At 51.2% G+C, this 21,016-nt stretch overlaps 1 protein-coding gene across 3 annotated transcripts in view; it reads right to left on the bottom strand.

Annotated features, from left to right (window-relative positions):
• Nucleotides 1-21,016, bottom strand: part of NLRP1 (NLR family pyrin domain containing 1) — a 35,958-nt gene that overhangs the window by 11,493 nt on the left and 3,449 nt on the right. For 2 of the 3 annotated variants that reach the window (XM_055306968.1, XM_055306970.1), the window contains exons 4-12: nt 20,556-20,762; nt 20,248-20,373; nt 9,416-11,048; nt 8,242-8,412; nt 4,494-4,664; nt 3,786-3,956; nt 2,278-2,367; nt 893-981; nt 173-335 (exon numbers count right to left, since the gene is read on the bottom strand). In XM_055306968.1, the coding sequence (XP_055162943.1) occupies nt 173-335; nt 893-981; nt 2,278-2,367; nt 3,786-3,956; nt 4,494-4,664; nt 8,242-8,412; nt 9,416-11,048; nt 20,248-20,373; nt 20,556-20,762 (2,821 nt within the window). The remainder of the gene's footprint in view (nt 1-172; nt 336-892; nt 982-2,277; nt 2,368-3,785; nt 3,957-4,493; nt 4,665-8,241; nt 8,413-9,415; nt 11,049-20,247; nt 20,374-20,555; nt 20,763-21,016) is intronic. The other variant, XM_055306969.1, reaches the window with a different exon arrangement.

The raw sequence follows: 21,016 nt of genomic DNA on the forward strand, positions 1-21,016 counted from the left end.
GAGCGCTGGCTCAGCATCTAGGCCGTGGCTGCACCTGCCGGCTTGGACAGGGATGGAGCCCAGAGTGCTGGGTGTGGTGCTGTCCGGGTGTGGGGAGCGGGTGTGGGGAACAGATGTGAGGATGGGGACCTGGGAGGGCCGCTGGGGACAGCAGGGCACCCTCCTTCCTCACCGGTAGAGGCTTCCATCCTCGGCCAGCCACTCGGGAGCCACAGGCCCCAGGGGGCCCCAGAAGCCATCCCCGGTCCTCAGAGGCTCTGTGTTCAGGTCCCACGGGGCAGCAGGAGAGGGTGGGCGACCCAGCTGCATCTGGCCTACCTGAGGGCAGCTTCCCTCTGGAAATGGGGCAGGACAGGAGTCAGCTCCAGGTTCCCTATCTGGGAGTTCCTGGTCCCCTGTGGATACACCATGGCAGGGACCTCCCAAGGCTGGGCTGCCTGGCCTGGGTCACAGCGTTGGACTTCTGTCCTGCCCCTGCCCCTGCCCTCCCCCCTCCCTGCTCCTGACCCTGCCTCTCTCCAGTCCCTGGCCTTGCCCACTCATCCAGAAGTCCTGCTTTCCCCAACATGCTGCAGGTAGGCAGCTTGTGGGCAGAACATGACTCAAAAGGTGGATGGGCAGGGATGGAGGAGTGACTCTCAGGCCTCTGAGGCCTGGTGTGGGCCTTGGGGGGCTGGGCCCTGGTTCCGTGTCTGATCCATGCTGTGCATGTTTGCGGAGAAGCAGCCCAGACCCCAGGCTGGGACAGAGGGAGATAGAAATGTTGTTAAATTCTCAGAGTGGAAGGTTCTCTGGGGGGAGCCCGCCCTGTTCCACCCCAGAGCCAGGGGGATGAAGCTGCCCTGGGACCCTTCCCCTTCATGATACTCCTGGCCTGGACCCTTCACAGTACCTGATCCTTGTCTCTGCTGCTTGAGTGAGGATGTGCCACTCGTCTCTCCCCCACTCAGGCCCTCGGTGGGGACGGTCGCACTTGGCTTCCTAAGACACAGAGGCATTCACTCTCCCTGAGATTACATAGGAAGCTGGGGCTGTCTCTGTGTCACCCTTGCTTAAACTTCCCTTGTCCCGGTTTGAACCTGTGGCCCGAGTCCAGGTTCTGCAGTAGGTCCCTGCCCTGGGAATGACCCACCGGCTCAGCCATCCAAGCCAGAGCTGGGGTGTCATCCTGACTCCCCCAGACCCCCAACAAGAGCCGACTGGTCACTTGTCATTCCCTCCAAAAACCACCCTCTTTGTATCCTTTCCCCCCGGCCTGGCATAGCAGCCACTCGAGTGGCTCAATGTCATCCATTGTTTCTGGGGTAAAGGCTTTGCTGTGCCCACCTCCTGCTCACTCACCCTCTCGAGTAAAATTTACCTGGAGCTTGCTTGTCCTTGCTTGCAGACACACATTCCTGGACACCCCCACCCCCTTCCTGGCCCAGAGATTCTGATTCAGCAGGTCCGGAGGGGACCTGAGAATCTGCATTTCTAACGAGGTTCCAGGTGATGTTGGGGCTGGTCCCAACACCTGGCCTCGGCTGTTCCTCGGAGGAGCTAAGCTCCGAGCCTCTACCTCTGCCTGGAATCTGCCCCTTCTCAGCGCAGCATGCCCCCACCCCACCCCCGCATTTCTCAGGGCTCAGCTGTGCTCCTTTGGACAGGGTCCAGCCAGCTCTGGAACATGCTCACTCTGGCCCTAGGTACAGCTTCCCGGGCTGGCAGGTGACTTGGGGCAAGCTTTTGGTGCACTTGGGCCCGGCTCCTTGCAGCTCCCTGTGGCTCTCTGTGATGTGCCTCACACATGGTGGGTCTGTGGGAGCGTCTGCCTGGCCTCATGCCCTTTTCTGTCCACTGTGGGTGAGTGCGGCAGCCAAGAACTCACTGATGCAGTCAGGCCCCACGGGCCCCACACCTGGGTAGGGGGCAGCACGGTGGGTTCCCTGTGGGGAGGATGGACTCTGACTGGGCCTGCCTGTCCACCTGCCCATCTGCTTGCACATTCGCCCGCCCGGGGCTGGTCTGGTCCCAAGCCTCTTGCTCCTTGTCTTTGCTTCTCCCTTGTGGTGACTGTTCCTCATTCCCAGTCCTACCACTTTACCGGTGCCTCTGCTGTGTTCGTCCCCCTGGTCATCCGCCAGAAGGGTTGAGCCTTCCTGGCATCTTCCTGGGTCTGTCTGCCTCCACCCTGGCTCTTTCCCTGTTTATTGGCTCTGGGGGGGCCTCAAACATGCCTCCTTGGGCCTGGGTCAGCCTGAGGAGGCTCTGGGTCCCCCACTCCCCGGTCCTTCTTACCATTTGCTGCAGATGAACAGCTGAGGCTTCTCCTCCTGCAGGGCCCTCAGCATCTGTGTCATCTCCTCACTTAACCGGGTCTGGTCCAGCCTACAAGCACAGAGGAAGCCTGGTTCTCCTGGGGTGGTGGTGGCGGCGGCGGCGGCGGCGGCGGCGGCGGTGGTGGTGCACATGATCCCGCAATGCTCTCGAGGGCCAAGATGTGACAAGTAGCTGCAGAGCAGGGACACGAGTCCCTCCCCCTGGCAGAGACCAAGCCCGGGAAGCCCTCCCACGTGCAGGAGACCCCTACGTGGGGAGGGGGCCAGGGGTGGAGGCAACAGCCCCCGGGTCATGAAGGGTCAGTGTCAGCTTGGGGACGGCCCCGTGCACAATGTCTAGTGCCCCAGCGTCCAGCCCCCTGTGTCTGGCCTACTCTCCCTATGTCTGAGATCCCAGGCTGCATAGATGCCTCCGAGGGCCAGCTGGAGCTGACTGGGGTCAGGGCATGTGGGTCCTGGAGCCCCTGGCCCCCTGAACCCAGCCAGGGCCACAGGGTGGGGTGTAGACAGAAAGAGCCATGGATGTGTTTTCAGGCCATGGAGCAAAGAGGCAGGAGAGAGCGGCCTTGGGACGGCTGCTCCAGGACAATTGTGCAGGCATCAGGGCGGGAGGGAGGGCGGCCCACTGCCTCTACCCTGCATACCCCCTCTGCTCTGTGCCTGTCCTGCCTGGGCCGGGCCCCCGAGGCTACACCACCCCTGCCTGCCCCCCTCCCCCCATCCTACAGACTCAGAGGACTTTGGCTTTCCCTTCCTGGCCCCCAGCCCCCGGGGGAGCTCATAAATGTGTATTTGTTGGGACGTCTGGTGGCTCAGCGGTTGAGTGTCTGCCTTGGGCTCAGGGAGTGATCCTGGGGTCCTGGGATTGAGTCCCACATTGTGCTCCCCACAGGGAGCCTGCTTCTCCCTCTGCCTGTTATCTTTGCCTCTCTCTCTCTGTATCTCTCATGAATAAATAAATACAATTAAAAAAAAAAGAGAAATGTATATTTGTGTGTCTGCATGACGAGCATCCCCCTCGTTCCCAGCGGAGTGTGAGTCAGGAGGGCAGGGCCCGTGTCTGCTTGTTCTGTCCCCTGCCCTCCCGGCTGGGCCTGCTGGGGGCTCCCCTGGCTGACGGAGAAGTGGCCTGCAGGTCCCCCTGCGCGTGCCCACCACACTCTGGGTCATCATGTCATCCTGTCCGACTGTGTCCCCATATGTCTGAGTTCTGACCTGCGTTGCACTCCGTGCAGCTGGCAGGGTGGACACCAGGGCCCATTACACACGTGGAGACACCTGAGTCTCCGATGAATACTTGCACCCAGGCCCGTGGCTTGAGTGGATGGTGGGGCTGGCGAGGAGCCCAGGTGACCTACATTCTTGGGGCCCTTTGCCTGCCCCTGTCCACCTCCCGGCTCCATCATCATGGCCACCCTGCGGGGCTCCGTCCCCCCCCCCCCTGCCGCCAGGTCCCATGAGCCTTACCACAGCAGCGTGAGCTGGCAGGTGGGGCTCCCAAGGCCTCCGCACAGCAGCCGCACGCCGACGTCACCTAGCTCATTCTGCTGCAGGTCTAGTTCCGTGAGGAGGGGGCTGGTGCTGAGCGCGGAGGCCAGGGCCCCGCAGCAGCGGGACGTGAGGCTGCAGCCAGCCAGCCTGCAGGAAAGGCGCCCCAGGCCCCCGTCAGCAGCCCCAGCAGCCTCCCATCGGGGTGACTGCGGGCTGGTTTCCCTTTCTAGCCCCTGGAGCCCTTTGGAGGTTCTGGGGTGACAGACGAGGGGCCTAAGGGCTCTCCTGCCTTGCAGGAACCTGAGAGATTTTAATTTTCTGCCTGCAGCCGTGGAGCCATGCAGGAGGGAGAGGCAGCCTCTCTTTGTCCCCTGGGGTCCCTCCAGCCCCCTTGTCCACCTGGGTCTCCCCGCTGACCGCACGGTGCTTGAGAGGTGCCCAGAGCCAGCTGACCTGGGAGCTCTGGGGGTGCAGCCTCGAGGGTGCCTCCAAGGCAGGAGGACAGACGTGAACCTCCAACACAAGGAAGTGCAGGGGAGTGAGGCAGCTTCCGTGGGAACGGAGGGTCTGTCCTGGTCTGTACCCGGGCCCTTGGCTTCTGTCAGCCCTGCATCCTGGGGTGGCAACCCCGCCCGCCTCCCTTCCACTCCCCTCCCCCCACAAACTGTCAGTGAGGACAATCACAGCAGCCGGCGGAGCCTGCAGGCCGGCTGTCTCAGCCCCTGGCTCAGATGCTGGGCTCCAGCGTCCAGGAGCAAGTTGAAACTCAGCTCGAGCTCCGCCAGGGCCGGGCTGGCACTCAGCACAGAGGCCAGGTCGCTGCAGCCTTCTGCCGTCAGGCCGCAGCCGGCCAACCTGTGGGAGACACACACCCGCCAATGCCGCACCCGCCTGGGACCGGCCTCTTGCCTCGGCTGATGGCCGGAGGCTCGTCTCCCACCTGCCTTGCGTCTCACCTCGGTGAGGTCTCGCGTGAGCACCATCTCTACTAACCTGCACGGCCCTCCCTGGCCACGTAGCCGGCTTCCTGGCCGCCCCACCCCCCCGCGCCCCCGGCTTCCAGAGAGTAAGCTCCCTGAGCAAGGACCTGTGCCCATTTCTGTTCCTGGCCATTGTCCTGAGTGCCCAGGATGGTGTCTGGCACACAGTAGGCGCTCAGCCCTCGGCCGCCCACTTCTCTGCCCCCGAAGCCATACGGTCCCACCTAGCCTTCTTCTCTCTGCTCATGGACCCTTGTCCCCGTGGCGCCTGGATCAGACATGCTGAAGATCCAGGTTGGACACCTTGGAAGAAGTCATGGTGGCAGCCATCCATGCCCCGGGCTGGGGGCCTCGCGGCATGCTGGGTGATCTAGTGGGGACTGCTCCGGATACCTAGTGCATCCTGGCAATGCCCTTGCAGGGGTGGGGGTGGGTCCTCTCATCTGCTTCAAGTCAGGGTGGTGGTCCTCGGCCGGGCGGAGGGGAAGGGTCTCCCATCACCAGGCAGGGGTGATGTCTGCCTTTATCTTTCTACCGCCTTTGGGGCACGAGTCTGGCAGCTGGTGGGAGGAGAAACCTGGCATCTGGTGGGCTGTGCGGGCACGCTGGCCCGCGGGATGGTGTGCACGCACCTGCTTGTACCTCTGTGTGTGGGAAGGACTCTGACATCACACAGCACATGGGAAACACCATGAGACTGGGGCTTGTGGAAGAGGAAAACAGACTTTATATCCAAGTACCTTTAATGGCACTTTTCCCCCCCTGATGTTGGAGCTGGGGACACTGCATTTTCATTTTGTATTGGGTCCTGCAAACTGATTAGCTGGTCCTGAGCAGGTGGGGCAGGTTTTCTCTGCTTAGGGAAGAGAGTTGATTTTGGGAAGGGCTGAGCTTGAGGAGCCTCTGGGATTCCCCAGAGGAGAGTGTCAGGGTGGGGTATGGAGCTAGGGCTGTACACATGACAGGTGCCTGCAGGGAGGGGGCGTGGGATGTGATGAGGGCTTTGACGAGGAGGGAGGAGGCTCAAGGTGGCGCCCCCTCCCCAGGCTAAAATCCCCATCTCTCTTGATGTCCACAGGATCTGATTTTCCCTCCTAGTTTTTCCCTGGACTTCCTTGCCTGGCCTGGAGTCTGAGGTCCCCTGCATCAGGGACATGTCCCACCACCTGGCAGCTTTGTGTGTGCCCTTGGCCCTTAGTTACATCTTCCTGGGCAATCTCTGCCTTCCCCGTCTGCTCCCAACCCCAAACCATACAGACCGTGGTCCGAGAAAGCCAGGGGTCCAGCTGGCACAGGTCTCCACATGTTACGCCCATTGCATCTCATACCTGAAGGTCGCCTTTGCAGACGGCCACCTCTCACCAGCCACACCCTCCTAGACTGACATTTCCTCGCCTGGCGTGTCCTAATTCCCACTCGTGGGCACACCCATTTCCGCCAGTTGCATCTCTGCTTTGGCGACCCATCTCGGCATCAACAAACCTGTCTCTCCTGTGGCTTCACCTGTCTCCAAAGACCCGCCATTCGAGTTGCACTGTGTGGATCCCTTTCTTCAAATCCCCAGCCCTGCCTCACCCCACCCAGGACTTGTCTTCAGCTCTGGTCACTGGGGGAAACAGAAATGCTTGTCCCTGCTGTGCCATGCTCATAGGTTCTTTCCTGAAGGCCCACAAGGACATGGAGGTGATGAAGGCCTACACCCTCATGAGGCTGTCTAATGAGGACAGCTATCTTTCCACCAGGGCAAGAGGTCAGAGGTAGAGGCCAGGATTCCTAAATCTCTTTCAAAAGTCTTTCCTGCCAGACCTGGGCAGCTCTTGTCGCAGTGGTTTTGGGAGGGGACACAGGAGGTCACAAGGAGGTCATACGAAGCTGGATTTGCCTTCTTAATCTGTTGGCTCCACTTCTGCTCCGTCTCTTACTACTGCCTTTTCTTTGCTCCCCTGGGGATCTAGTTTGGATTCCACGGCCGTCATCATCAACATCCTAAATGCGACCTTCCACTGCATCCTTCTGGCTAACCCCAAGCTCCACCATTTTTCTGCCTCCCTCCCTCTGTCCGACCTTGCCTCCCTCCCTCATACGGTAGAGGAGGCGCTCCCTCCCCTCTAAGGCCAGTGATCCCTCTACTCCTTCCCTGACGCCATCACTTACTATTCTCCTTCTGTACCTTTCATGGTCGAATTTCACATTCAGGTCTTTCCCTTCTTAAATGCAGGCCAGTGGTCACACACATGGATTGTCAGCTGGTCCCACGTTTCCCTCTGCTTTAACTCTTCCCTCCTCTTTATCACCCAAGACTTGATATTGAGTCTCATTTTCTGCCTCTGCCTCTGCTTAGACTGGAATGGCTCACTCTGGATGCTGGCTCCCCTCACATCGCAAAAGCTGCTCCTGCTAAGACCATCCATCATGACTTCCCTATCTCAAATCCAGAATCCAACGGTGGACAGTTTTCACCCCTTGTTTTACTTGGCTTCCCTGCAGCAGCGATCCCTGCTGGCCACACTGTCCTTGGAGCCCTCTGTCCTCCTAGGCACCACCACGGAGCATGCCCTCCTGGTGTTCTTCTCACCTCCCTGGCCGCTTCTTCTCAGTCTTCTCTGTTGGCTTTTCTTTTCCTGAGCATTACACGTTGGGGGGGATCTCCCAATGCTCAATGTGCAAGCTTATCCTTGCATATGAATTTTAGGATCAGCTCGACCCCTTCCACAAGAAAGGCAGGTATGATTTTGATCCGGGTCGAGTTGAATCTGTACAGCGGTTGGGTGAGTGTCGCCACATAAGGATATTCATTTTTTTTCCGATTCATGAACATGGGATTTCCTCCCATTAGTGAAGCTTTCATTTAATTTCTTTTCATCATGTTTTACAGTTTTTGGTATGTAAGCCTTGCCCTTCTTTTGTTAAATTTATTTCTAAATGTTTTTATTCTTTTTGATGCTATTGTAAAGAAGAGTTGTTTTCTTCATTTCTTTTTTTTTTTTTGATTGCTCATTGCTAGTGTGTAGAAGCACAATTGACTTTTATCCTAAAATCTTGGTGAATTTGTTCATTAGTTCTCATAGCTATTTCTGTGGATTCCTTACAATTTTCTATACGTAAGATTATGCTATCTTCAAATAACTAGTTTTATCTCTTCCTTTCTAGTCGGGGAATCTTTTATTTATTTTTCTTTTCCTTTTTCCCTTTTCTTTTCCTTTTTTTTCCTTTCCTTACCTTTCCTTTCTTTTCTTTTCTCATTCTTCCTTTCATTTTTTCTTTTCTTATTCCTTTCCCCTTTCCTTTCCTTCCCTTTCCCTTTCCTTTTCCCTTTCCCTTTCCCTTTCTCTTTGTCCTGGATAGACCCTCTGGTACAATGTGGAATAGAAGTGTCAAAAGTGCGGTCAGCTTCCACCTCAGGTCTCCTCCTGCCCATCCCTGCTTCAGAGCAGACCCCAGGACAGACTCACCGCACAGTCTCCAAGTGGCAGCAAGGGAATTTCAGGGCTTTACAAAGACTCTGAACTGCAGGGTGGCTCAGGTGATTTCCACTCAGGTCCAGCTCCTTCAGGCTTCCAGAGGCCCGGAGAGTGGAAAAGAGAACCTGCCAGCAGGCATCTGTGACTGGGACCCAGCTGAACCTGGGGGAGGGGGAGAGGGACAAACAACCTAATGCCTGGGAATAGAGAAATGGTTAAAGCAGTCATGGCGCCTTCCCCATGGAGTATCGACCATGTGGTCATTCAGAATGAGGTTGTGCCGGGCTTCCTCATCACACAGGAAGACAGCATTGATATAACAACTTGGGCACCTGGTTGACTCAGTAGGTGGAGCGTGTGACTCGATCTGGTGGACATGGGTTTGAGCCCCATGTCAGGGTAGAGATTACTTAAAAAATAAAATTTAAAAAATAAAATATACAGTATAGTTCAGATCTGCCAAAGAATTGAACACAGCCAAAAAACTGGGGGCACCCGGGATCTCTGTTGATGAAGCTTCTGCCTTTGGCTCAGGGCATGATCTCAGGGTCTTGGGATAGAGTCCCGCATTGGGCTCCCTGCCTGCATCTCCCTCTGCCTGTGTCTCTGCCTCTCTCTGTGTGTCTCTCATGAATAAATAAATAAAATCTTTTTTTAAAAAAAGTATCTGCTCCATCATCTCAAACAGGGTGGGATTCAGGCTGAGTGATAGTGCATCATTGGCAAAAAGAAGCAAGCCAGTTTTTCAGGGGGGAAAATAGAGACTCTCAGGCATACACATTCTCAGGGGACGGGGGTACAGGGACGTCTCAGGGCCAACGCCATTGTCAACAGCCACCAAGGGGTTGCCTGAAGCAGCTGAGCGAGTAGATTCTCCATGAGAGAGAGAAACAGAGACAAGCTGGCTGGATGGAGGGGACCTCAGACCAGCATGGGGGGTGGGAAGGAAGGTGCTCAGGAGAGAAGATGGCGGTTGTCAAAGGGACAGGCAAGATGCTGCAGAGGTTCTCAGGTGGTCAGGGAACGGGGCTCAGATTTGGTGAAGCCACTGGCGACTTGGGTTCTTTGGCCCCTGGCACCAGGCTGAGTGGGAGCGGCTGCAGCGCCCCACACGGGGGTGAGGAGGACCTCGCCATGGTCTGGCAGAGTGGTGTGGGGGACTCACAGAACCACACTGGAGGGCCTCCATGCTTGTCCATCCCACCGGCTCTCATTCAGTTGAAGCCTTTTCACGTGGGAGCAGAATTTAAAGCAGAAAGTGCACACCAGGAACTCCACGCCAGTTTGGATACACACGCTCCTCCCGTGGAAATGCGCCATGGCCCGTGTGAGCAAGTCCTCGTCCTGAATCTCGTACAGGCAGTGGAGCAAGTGCAGAGAGCATGGCTGAGGTGCGGAGAGCCGAGGCCAGAGCCCCGCCTCAGCCCAGCGCAGCAGGTCCCGCTTCCTCTCCCAGGGCAGCTTGCGCTGGAAGACCGCCTCCATCTCTCGCTCCCCTTGCTCACTCAGAAGGCCAAAGAGGAAATGTGTGGTTGGGGCCCCAAACAGGTCATGTCCCTCATACACCTCTAGCAGTTTCTCTGCCCCTCTGATGCTGTCGGGGTGAGGGCTTCCACCATCCTCACCCCCCAGCACGCAGGACACGGCTGCAAAGAACTCCTGGAGACAGCGGTGAGCCAGGTGGTAGTTCAGAGGGGAGGGATGCTTTCGGAGGATGCCTGTCTTTAAGAAAGTGGAGATGGTGGCCTCATCGAACCCGTGCTTCCTGAGGTCCCTCCTGCTGAGCAGGTTCATTCCCCGCCAGAAGCCCTCAGCGGCCAGGGAGCAGAAGCCCCTCAGCTGCGCCCCAAGGAGTTGGGCTGGGAGAGCTTGGGAGAGGTAGTATAGCCAGAGGGCCGTGGTGGTCTGGGATGAACCCAGTGAGAGCTCCTCTCCTCGCTGCATCTGCTTCTTCAGGCAGGTGCACAGCAGCCAGGACACCAAGGGCACGAGGCACATGGTTAACAGCGTTGGGTTTAACTCAACCAAGCTGAAGGCTTGGGTGGCTTGGCTTTTGTTCTTGAAATACTTGTAGAAGTACTCCCTCCTGCCGGACTCGGAGAACCCCAGGACCTCCACCCAACTTGGCTGCCCCATAGAGGGAACAAGCCTCCGCAGAGCTGTGGTCCGCACTGTAACCAGCAGGGACACCTCGGGAAGCACAGTTTTGCCTAGCAAGCTGCCCAGCAGTGCGTGCACTGGCCGCTGCTTGCTCCAGGACAAATGTAGCTCCGACTCCTGCTCCCCCAAGACCCATCTTGGCTCATCCAAATCATCGAGGATGAAGAGCAGCCGCCCTGGCTGAGACAGGATCTGTTCAGCGGGAAGTACAGGGGCGGCCTGGGCCTTGGTGATGAGCTCATTGAGGCTCATGGTCTCGGACCGGGCCAGCTCTCTGCAGTTGAAGTAGAAGACATGTTGGAAGCGGTCCTTGTAGAGCCGGCCTTCCTTCCATGCCATCCTTACCCGCCTGGCCAGTGTTGACTTCCCGATGCCTGCAACCCCGTGCAGTATGACTGTTTGGGGCTCTTCCTGGGCACCTAGGCCTGGGCCAAATAGGTCTTCGACCTCAATCAAATGTCCTTGCTTCTCTGCCCCATGGTGCCATCTTCCCTTGATTAGGGACTCGTGGCCTCTAGGGTAAGGTTGATGCAGAAGCAGCAGCTGTATGAATATCTGGTGCAGGTTCTTGTCTTCCCATGACCATGTGGTGTAGGGCTTCTTTCTCTTCTGGTGCTGATACCTTTCTGTGATTCCTGCTAAGGGAGGGAAAGATGGGACATAAAGATATGGAACAGGGATCCCTGGGTGGCGCAGCAGTTTAGCGCCTGCCTTTGGCCCAGGGCGTGATCCTGGAGATCCGGGATCGAATCCTACGTCGGGCTCCCGGTGCATGGAGCCTGCTTCTCCCTCTGCCTGTGTCTCTGCCTCTCTCTCTCTCTCTCACTGTATGCCTATCATAAATAAATAAAACATTAACACAAAAAAAAGATATGGAACAGATCTGCCCCTGAGCTCACTCATTAATCCACTCAGCATCTGCTCTGGGCATCCCCACCAAGCCACTGTGCTGTGCTGGCTGCCGATGCTGGCATGTTCTCACCTATATAGTGGTTGGAGCATGGGCTACAGGAAGGAAACCCCAGCTTGCCCTGACCTGACCAAATCACATTCCCTGGTGACTTTCCTTCACACCGTAGATATTCATCAAAGGCTTACTCTGTGCCAGGTGCTGCTCCAAAGGCTGAGAGTAAAGAAGGAATGAAACACACACAACTCTGTTCTCCTGAAGCCTGTGGGCTAAGCCATTTGCCCCACTGGGCCTCAGTTTCCTTACCCATAAACTGGGGGTCGTGACATGTCTTTGCAGGAGGTCACAGAGGACAGAAGGAGATAACGTTGGCTGCTGACAGTACCTTCAGCTCCTACCACCGAGGCCCAGGCCAAGGATGTCCTTCTGGCTGCACCTGTGGCTGTCTCCCAGCCCTTGGTTGGGGCAGGCTAGGAATGCTGGAGGGGTCAGTGCTCCAGGAGGAGCCCTGGACTAACAGCAGGTGGCGGTACCCTGCCCCCAGGAGAGAGAACTCTGAGGTGTGTTCTACACAGTCCTGCATAGATCCCAGCAACATCAAATCTCAGTTCCTCCCAGGGTCACCTTCCCCAAAAGGCAGGTTGCTTTGGCTTCTTTCCTTCTCTGTTTCACTTCTTCTCTCTCCTACTATTGCTTTTGGGGAGTATCTTTCCCAGTTAACAACCTGTACTCACACCCCCACTCAGGGTCCATCTCTTAGGGAACTGGCCTGAGACAGACGGGAAGGTGTTTTGTGAGCTGTGAGGGGCTGACATGTCCCCCAGGGAGGGGCCTCAGGATCCTCTTTTAGATTCCACCTGGAATAATTGTTAAACCCCCATGTCCTTCTTCCCCTCAGAATATACCAGGCACTTCTCACTTCTCTCCTTTGGCAACTTTTAGAGATGATACAAGTGACTCCTTTGGGTCCTGAGGCTCAGCTCATTTTGGAAACCTGCAGGGCTTCCAGAGTTGAGGGCACCTTTCCTACCTTTGTCAGTGTGCTGAGAAGAATCTGGGGGGACAGTAGGACATGTGGCCAATCCAGGCCTTTAACACCCAAGGCATTTGTACCCAATGCATTTGCATTGGATATTAAAGGCATAGATTGACTTCAGAGGTAAGGGTCACTTCCATTTCTGAAGTCATAACCTATAGACCTGTTTTTATTGTCACTTGTGAGAACATTTCTGGAAATTTGACAATCTTCTAGGAGCATCAGTGTGGCCACTCTGGGTCCTGGCTATGGGTTGCCCCACTCAGGGCCCTGCATTTGCCTGAGTTCCCTAGAAAGTGCTTAGTTTTTTCTTGGTGCCATGTTCTCCAGAACATCCTGTGGATCTGTTAGCATGCCACAGACCTAAACCCTCTTTATTCAGTTATATTCTAAAAACCCTCCCTCTACCACTAGTACCTCTAACAATACACTTGGATGGGGGTTAGCAAACACCAGCCAAATCCAGCTGGACACCTGCTGTAAAACCTATAACCTAAGAATGGTTGCTAACATTTTTAAACAGGTGAAAAAAATAAAAAGAACTTCTCACTGCATGTGAAAATTTAATAAAATTCAGAATTTAGTGTCCATATAGTTTCATGGCATCACAGCCATGCCTACTGGATTAGATATTGTTTATGTCTTCTTTGAGGCTACGATGGAGAGTGAAAGAGTTGCCGTAGGGCCTGTGTGCCCCCAAAAGCCTAAAATATTACTGTTTTCTCTTGTACACAAAGAACCTTGCCTACTTTTACTCTTTGTATGTCAAAAGGAACACCGTGTGGGTTTTGCACTTGCTATGGAACTGTTGTTGGGATATTATTTTATTCATGTTTTCCAGCTAAGGCAGTCATTTATAATTTAGAATTGGGGGGAACTGACATTAGCAGGATGGGGAGTAGGAGTATTTGTACCCCACCACACACAAAACAATTAGATAGCTACCGATTCATGAATGCAAATAGCTTCAGGTGGGCCCAATAACTCAGTTAAGAACCTACAGCAACACAGTGCAGAAAAAGGATAACCACAAAATAAAAGGATTACTGGGGCGATCAGCCTCGCATAGACATCTGGGGAAGGGTAGGGACAATGAAGAAGGGTGAGGATGACAAATATCAGCCATACAACAGGTGCCATTGTGGTGCCTAGGGGTCTGCTCTAGGGAGGAACCAGCAGTCTTTGCAGCTGAAGACCTCAGTGATCCTACTGTGGACTCTCTGCAAGAGGACCCCATAGTGTTTGTAGGTGTGGACTTCAGTGGCCTGATATATAGTGGATGCCAGAGGCTTCTGCCATGGAGGTAACCTAACAGCCATTGCCACAATGGACTCCTCTGGGCAGGGATGAGGGGTAGGAGAGAGATAATGCTGAGCCCCCCTTCCCGAAAGTGCTGATGGTACGTTGTTCTGGAACCAAGGGGGCTAGCCTCCCCAAGTCTATACAAGGCTGGGACCCCAGAGCTGTGAATGCTCTGTGTGCATTCATGCTTTGAACTCCAGCTCTGTGGTTACTTTGTACATGACTGTGCATCAGAACGCCACCATGAGGGTGCCTCCAAGCTGCAACCAGTGCCAAATGGGATCCTCTTGGCCATGATATCCACAGGGGCAAAATAAGACGTCAGGAGGTCCCCAGCAGCCTTGGCTGCCAAGGACCACTTCCATCTTCACTGACACTGACCTCAGATGATGAAAGTATATGGAAATCACTAGAGCCTTTCTGGAACCAGAACTGTGACCTCTACCCAGTCTGTGCCTTCACTTCCACCCACAGATGAGGCCTTTCCCCACCAAAATCAGTCCATAAAGTCTGGATGAGGTGAAAGCTTCATCAAATGCACAGATATCAACACCAAGCTGCAAGAAACATGAGATGATAAGGAAATATGACATCCCAGAGGAACACAATACTTTTCCAGCAATCACCACCCTCCACCAATGGAGATCTGTGAATTGCCAGACAAAGAATTCAAAATAATTATTTCAAGGAAGCTCAGAAAGCTATGTGAAAGCACAGGGAGACAATTCAGTGAAACTAGGAAAATGACATGTGAACAAAAGAAGTTCAACAGAGAGACAGAAATCATAAAAAAGAAACAAGTAGAAATTCTGGAGCTGAAGAATACAATGAATGAAATGAAAAAATAAACATGCAATGGAGAGCATCAATAATACATGTGATCAAGCCTAAGGAGGCAGGGAAGACCCTGTAAACTTGGAGGCAGGTCATCCCATCAGAGGAGGATGAAGAATAAAGCATAAAAAAGAGTGAAGAAAGCCTATGTGAATTATGGGACACTACCAAGTAAAGTAACATTTGCATAATGGGAGTCCCAGAAGGAGAAGAGAAAGGGAAAGGGACAGAAAGCTTATCAAAGAAATAGTGACTAAAAATTTCCCATGGCTGGGGAAAGATATGAACATCCAGGTACATGAGGCTCATAGGTCCCCATACAGACCAAAGAGGATTTCACTTATACATATAATAAAACTGCAAAACAAACAAACAAACAAACACACACACACAAAAAAACAAACCAAAAAAAAACGCCACCTCAAAACAAAAAACAAAGTAACAACAAAAAGCCCAGAGATAGAATTTTGAAAGCAGCAAGAAAACAGACTCATCTATATCAGGAACTCCCGTAATGCTTTCAGCAGATGTCTCAGCAGAATCTTTGCAGGCCAGGACAGAGTGGGCTGATGTATCATTCAAAGCCCTGAGAGAAGACTGCCAACCAAAAGTACTTGACCTGGCAAAGCAGTTCTTCAGAAACGAAAGTGAGATATTTTCCTAGACAAACAAAAACTCATAACCACTAGTGAACATGAAGATACGTGAAACTATAACTCACTGGTGAAGGCAAGTGTAGAGTGAGATTCAGAATGCTCTTAATACTGTAATGGTGATGTGTAAATCACTGAAATCCAGTATAAAGGCTAAAATACAAAAGTATTAAAAATAACTAGTTAAAATAATTTGTTAATGGGTACACAATATAAAAAGATGCAAATTATGACATCAAGAATATAAAATGTGTGTGTGCATGTATGGAAGTTAAATGGTAGAATTTTGTATGTGATCATAATTATGTTGCTATCATCTTAAAATAGATTGCTAAATCTATAGGATGCTTTATGTAAGCCTCATGGTAGCCACAAAGCAAAAACCTATTGTAGATACACAAAGGATGAAGAGAAAGGAATCAAAGCATACCTCTATGGAAAATCATCAGATCACAAAGGAAGACAGCAAGAGAATAAGAATAGAATAAAAGAAAGGCAAAAATAGCCAGAAAACAAACAAGATGGTAACAGTGAATCCTTACCTATCCATAATTACTTTAAATGTATATGGATTAAATTCTCCAATCAAGAGACATAGAATGTCTGAATAAAGTACAAAAAAACAAAACAAAACAAAACAAACAAACCTGACAAAAACCAAAACAAGACCCAACTACATACTGTCTAAAAGAGACTCATTTCAGCTTTCAGGACACACTTAGGCTACAGTGAAGGGATGGAAAAAGATATTCCAAGCAAATGGAAACTAAAATAGAGCAGGAGTAGCTATACTTATATTAGACAGAATAGACTTTACGTCAAAAAGTGCAATAAGAGGGTAGCCTGGGTGACTCAGAGGTTTAGTGCCACCTTCAGCCCAGGGCGTGATCCTGGAGACCCAGGATTGAGTCCCACGTCAGGCTTCCTGCATGGAACTGGCTTCTCCCTCTGCCTGCTTCTCTCTCTCTACTTGTGTCTCTTCCTCTCTTTTTCTCGAATAAATAAATCTTTTTTAAAAAAGTGCAATAAGAGGAAAAGAATATCATTATATAATAATTCATCAGGTTGTTATAACACCTAAATTTATCAAAGCAAATATTAAAAGATCTGTAGGTAGGAATAGATAGCAGCACAATAATAGCAGGGGAATTCTAATACCCCACTTTCAACAAGAAGATGTGATCCAGACAGAACATCATTAAGGAAATACTGGACTTGAACCATACATTAGACCAAATAGAACATGTGTATTAGACCTAAAGGACCCTCCAGCCAATAGCAGCAGAATGCATGTTTTTCTCAAATGCACATAGGTCATTCTCCAGGACAGATCATAAAACAAGTCTCAATAAGTTTGAGAAACTGAAATTATATCAAGTATTTTTTCCAACCAGAGTGATATGAAATTAGGAATCACTAAAAGGAGGAAACTGGGAAAACATACAAATAAGCAGAAACTAAACAACCTTCTCAAATGATCAATGGGTTAAAAAAACAAATTAAAAGGGAAATAAAAAAGTATCTTGAGACAAATGAAAGTCCAAATACAGCATACCAAAACATATCCCCAGGGGCAGAATTAGAGGTCAAGAGGTCTGCAGCAAACGGAAGTCTATGAGCAAAGTTTATAGTGATGTATGCCTACGTTAAGAATGAAAGACTTCGAATAAACAGTCTAACTTTACACTGCAAGGAACTAGAGAAAGTAAACTAGGCCCAAAATTAGCCGAAGGAGGGAAATAACAAAGATCAGAGCAGAAATAAATGAGAGAGGCTAGAGAAAAAAAAGACAAACCAAACTAAGAAGTAATTTTTAAAAAAGATTTTATTTATTTATTCATGAGAGACACAGAGAAAGAGAGAGAGAGGCAGAGACACAGGCAGAGGGAGAAGCAGGCCCCATGCAGGGATTCTGACATGGGACTCAATCCTGTTCTCAGGATCAGGCCCTGGGCTGAAGGTGGCGCTAAACTGCTGAGCCACCTGAGCTGCCCTTAAGAAGTAATCTTTTTTAAAAAAAGATAAACAATATAGACAAACCTTTAGCTAGACTAAGAAAATAAAAAGAAGGAGAAAAGACTCAAACACAACCAGAAAGGGGAGTCATTACAGTTGAAAGCGAGGAGACAAAGGGTCACGAGGTTGCTGTGAGTCATCATATGCCAACAAAGTGGAAAACTAGAAAAAAAATGGATAAATCCCTAGAAACATACAACCTCCAAGACTGAATCACGAAGAATTATGAAAATGGAACAGACCTGTAACCAGTAAGGGGATTGAATCAGTAAATAAGCATCCTCCGACAAAGAGCACCCAGGACCGGATGTCTCCCCTGATGAATTCTACAAAATATTTAAAGAATTAAAGCCAATCCTTATTTGTGTTAAAGACACAAATAAGTGGAAGGATATTCTGCATTCCTGGATTGGAGGAATTAATATTGTTAAAAAGTCCATATGACCCAAAGCAATCTACAGATTCAGTGGTATCCCCATCAAAATTCCAATGGCATTTTTCATACACATGAAAAAAATGCAGTCCTAAAATTCTTACAAAATCACAGAAATCTCACAGCCAAAGCAATCTTGAGAAAAAAGAACAAAGCTGGGAGCCATCACACTTCCTGATTTCAAAGACTATTACAAAGCTGCAGTCATTAAAAAGGTATGGTACTGGCATAAAGCCACCCCAGGTGGCTCAGGGGTTTGGCACTGCCTTCAGCCCAGAGCTTGACCCTGGAGACCCGGGATCGAGTCCCGTGTTGGGCTCCCTGCATGGAGCCTGCTTCTCTCTCTGATTGTATGTGTGCCTCTCTCTCTCTCTCTCTCTCTCTCTCTCTCTCTCTGTGTGTGTCTCTCATGAATAAATAAATAAATAATCTTAAAAAAAGAGACACATAGATCAATGCAACAGAACTGAAGGCCCAGAAATAAACCCACACGTATATGGTTAATGATATTTGACAAGGGAGCCGAGATATTCAATGAGGAGAAGATCATCTCTTCAATACATGATGTTGGAAAACTGCATATCTATGTGCAAAAGAGTGAAACTGAACTCCTACCTTACAGCAGCACTCACAGAAATTAGCACAAAATGGATTCAGAACCTAAATGTAAGTTCTGAAGCCATAAAACTCCTAGAAGAAAATATAGAGGAAAAGGTCCTTGATAATAATTTTTTTGGGATATAACACCAAAAGTACAAGAAACAGAAGCAAAAATACAAAAGTGGGAGCACATCGAATCCGAATGCTTTTGGACTGCAAAGGAAATGATCAATAAAATGAAAAGGCAACCTATAGAATGGAGGAAAATATTTGTAAACCACATATCAGGTAAGGGATTGATATAAGACATATATGAAGAACGCATACAACCCAACAACAAAATTGCAAACCTAACCACAAAACAACCCAAATAATCTGATTAAAAATGAGCAAAGGAGACGCATAGACATATTTTCCCAAAGGGGATGTGCAAATGGCCAAAGGGTACACGAAGAGGTTTTCAACATCACTCATTGCCAGGGAAATGTGTATGAAATAGCACCTCACTCCTGTCTGGGAGGCTGTCGTCAAAAGCACAAGTGATTTAAAAAAACAAAAACCAAACACAAGAGATAACAAATGTCAGCAAAGAGGTGGAGAAAAGGGAACCGTCGCGTGCTGTTGGTGGGAAGGAGGACCACAGTCTAGAATTTCCTCAAAAAAAAAAAAAAATAGAACTACCATAGGACCCAGGAATTCCTCCTCTGGGTATTTACAAAGAAACAAAGAATCGATTGTCCTGAAGATGCCTTGCACCCGCACACTCACTGCAGCATTCGTCACAATAGGCAAGACATGGGAACAGCCTTGGTGTGTCCTCCGGCGGCTACATGGACAGAGGAAATGGGGCACATATATGTACAGGGAACTCAGTCATGGAAAAGAAGGAAATTCTGCCATTTGTGATAACATGGATGAGCTTGGGGCGTGGGTGGGTATGATGCTTAAGTAACATAGGGCAGACAGAGAAAGAGAAATATATAGGATCATTTCAGTGTGGGATGTTAAAAAAAAAGAAAAAGAAAGAAACCCAGAAGTCCAACATATAGAAGCAGAGGAGAGTGGAATGTGGGAGGCCAGGGGCTAGGGGCATGGGGAACGGGGACAAGCCTTCAGTTAGGAGGTGACTAAGTCCTGAGGGCCTAGTGTACAGCTTGGTGACCATACAGTTACTCCCAGTGTGCTGCACGTTGGAGGTTTGTGGAGAGAGCAGGCCTTATGGGTTCTCACCGTGGGCCGCACATGCATATGTACGCACATGGGTATGTGAACTGATGGATGTGCTAGTGACCTGGACTGTGCTGATCATTTCACAACGTGTAAGTCTGTCGAATCATCACTGGGGACACTTTGAATCCCAGTCTATTAGCCAATCACACCCTAAGGAAGCTGGAAAACATCGGGACTTTAGAATCAGGGGGAAACTTCTGTTTCTCTTGATTTTTTTTTTTCTTTTTTGAGCAACAAGTATCATGTGACCCTATTACATTTCCCTTTCTGCCCTGGTGGCTCGGGAGCCTGAAATCAATGAATAGTAAATGGTTTGCAGATAATTAGTCTTTGTGGCTTTCATACTTGCTTCATTTTAAGGTTATTACACATGTATGTTTCTGTAAAATGTTCTATGTAAAAAGCCCGTCCTTCCTTCCTTTCTTCTTTCCTCGCTTTCTCCCTCCCTCCTCCTTCCCTTCCTTCCTCCCTCCCTTCCTTCCTTTTCTGGACAGATGTGGTGTAACAACTTAATTCAGTCCATCACTTTGAGCTTTGGCCGGACACATTTCAGGACCAAGCCCCACAAGTTTACTTCTACCCAGATTTGGAAAGTACCCTTTCAACCTACCATGCCTCAGGTGTCAAGAGTGTACATCCCTTGACATTGGGGTCAGCTCTAATGGGACAGGTTGGCGGTGGCTAAGATCCTGGGTGGCGTCAGTGAGCCTGTGAGCCCAGGACTGTCCTCCTCACCCAGACAGCAGAGGGCATGTGATGTGGAGGTTAAAGGTGAGGACTGCGGCATCAGAGAGTTCCCTGCCTCCAGAAACTGCCGTCTTACCTGTTTGAGATCTGTTTCTTTCACCTGTGCAATGGGGGGGTGGAGACATTTCTCCCCAGCAGTGAGGTCTGTGACATCTGAGCGAGCGTGCAAGGGGAGCACTGGGCACAGAGCCTGATTTGTATCCTGTATGAGGTAACACACCTGCACTGTAATTTCCAGGGGCCACTGAGAAGCAGCAGCTCAGCCCGATGGAGGGAAGCCAGGAGCACATTTTGGATGGACTCACGACCCCCGTCCTCAGCACACCCACCCGGCCCACACCTCGGCACCGTTCACCCATCTCCAGGAGCTCCACAAGGCCTCACCTGGGTTGTGGTTTCCAGATGTTCCAGCCACGGGCCACCCAGCCTTGGGCGCCTCCTGCTTCCTGGGCACTGGGCTGGGCTGAGGTGGGGCCTCCCAGCCCCCTAGCACTGCCGTGGGCATGGGGGCACTGGGTGACTCCTGGTGTGGTGAACCTTGAAACTCTGGGGAGTCTGGAAGGCCTTGGTACTTGCACAAGGAAGGGTCTCCTGGGGGAAGGACGGGAAGGACAGTGCTGTATGCCAAGCATCCATCTGCTCTGAACTCTCACTGCGAACCTTTGGGATGGGTGTTGGGAATCCCGGATTTATTTATTCTTTTAGTTTTTTTTTTATGATAGTCACACAGAGAGAGAGAGGCAGAGACACAGGCAGAGGGAAAAGTAGGCTCCATGCAGGGAGCCCAACGTGGGACTCGATTCCAGGTTTCCAGGATCATGCCCTGGGCTGAAGGCGGCGCTAAA

Source organism: Nyctereutes procyonoides, unplaced genomic scaffold (genome assembly GCF_905146905.1).
Source record: "Nyctereutes procyonoides isolate TBG_1078 unplaced genomic scaffold, NYPRO_anot_genome, whole genome shotgun sequence".
Lineage (NCBI taxonomy): Eukaryota > Metazoa > Chordata > Mammalia > Carnivora > Canidae > Nyctereutes > Nyctereutes procyonoides.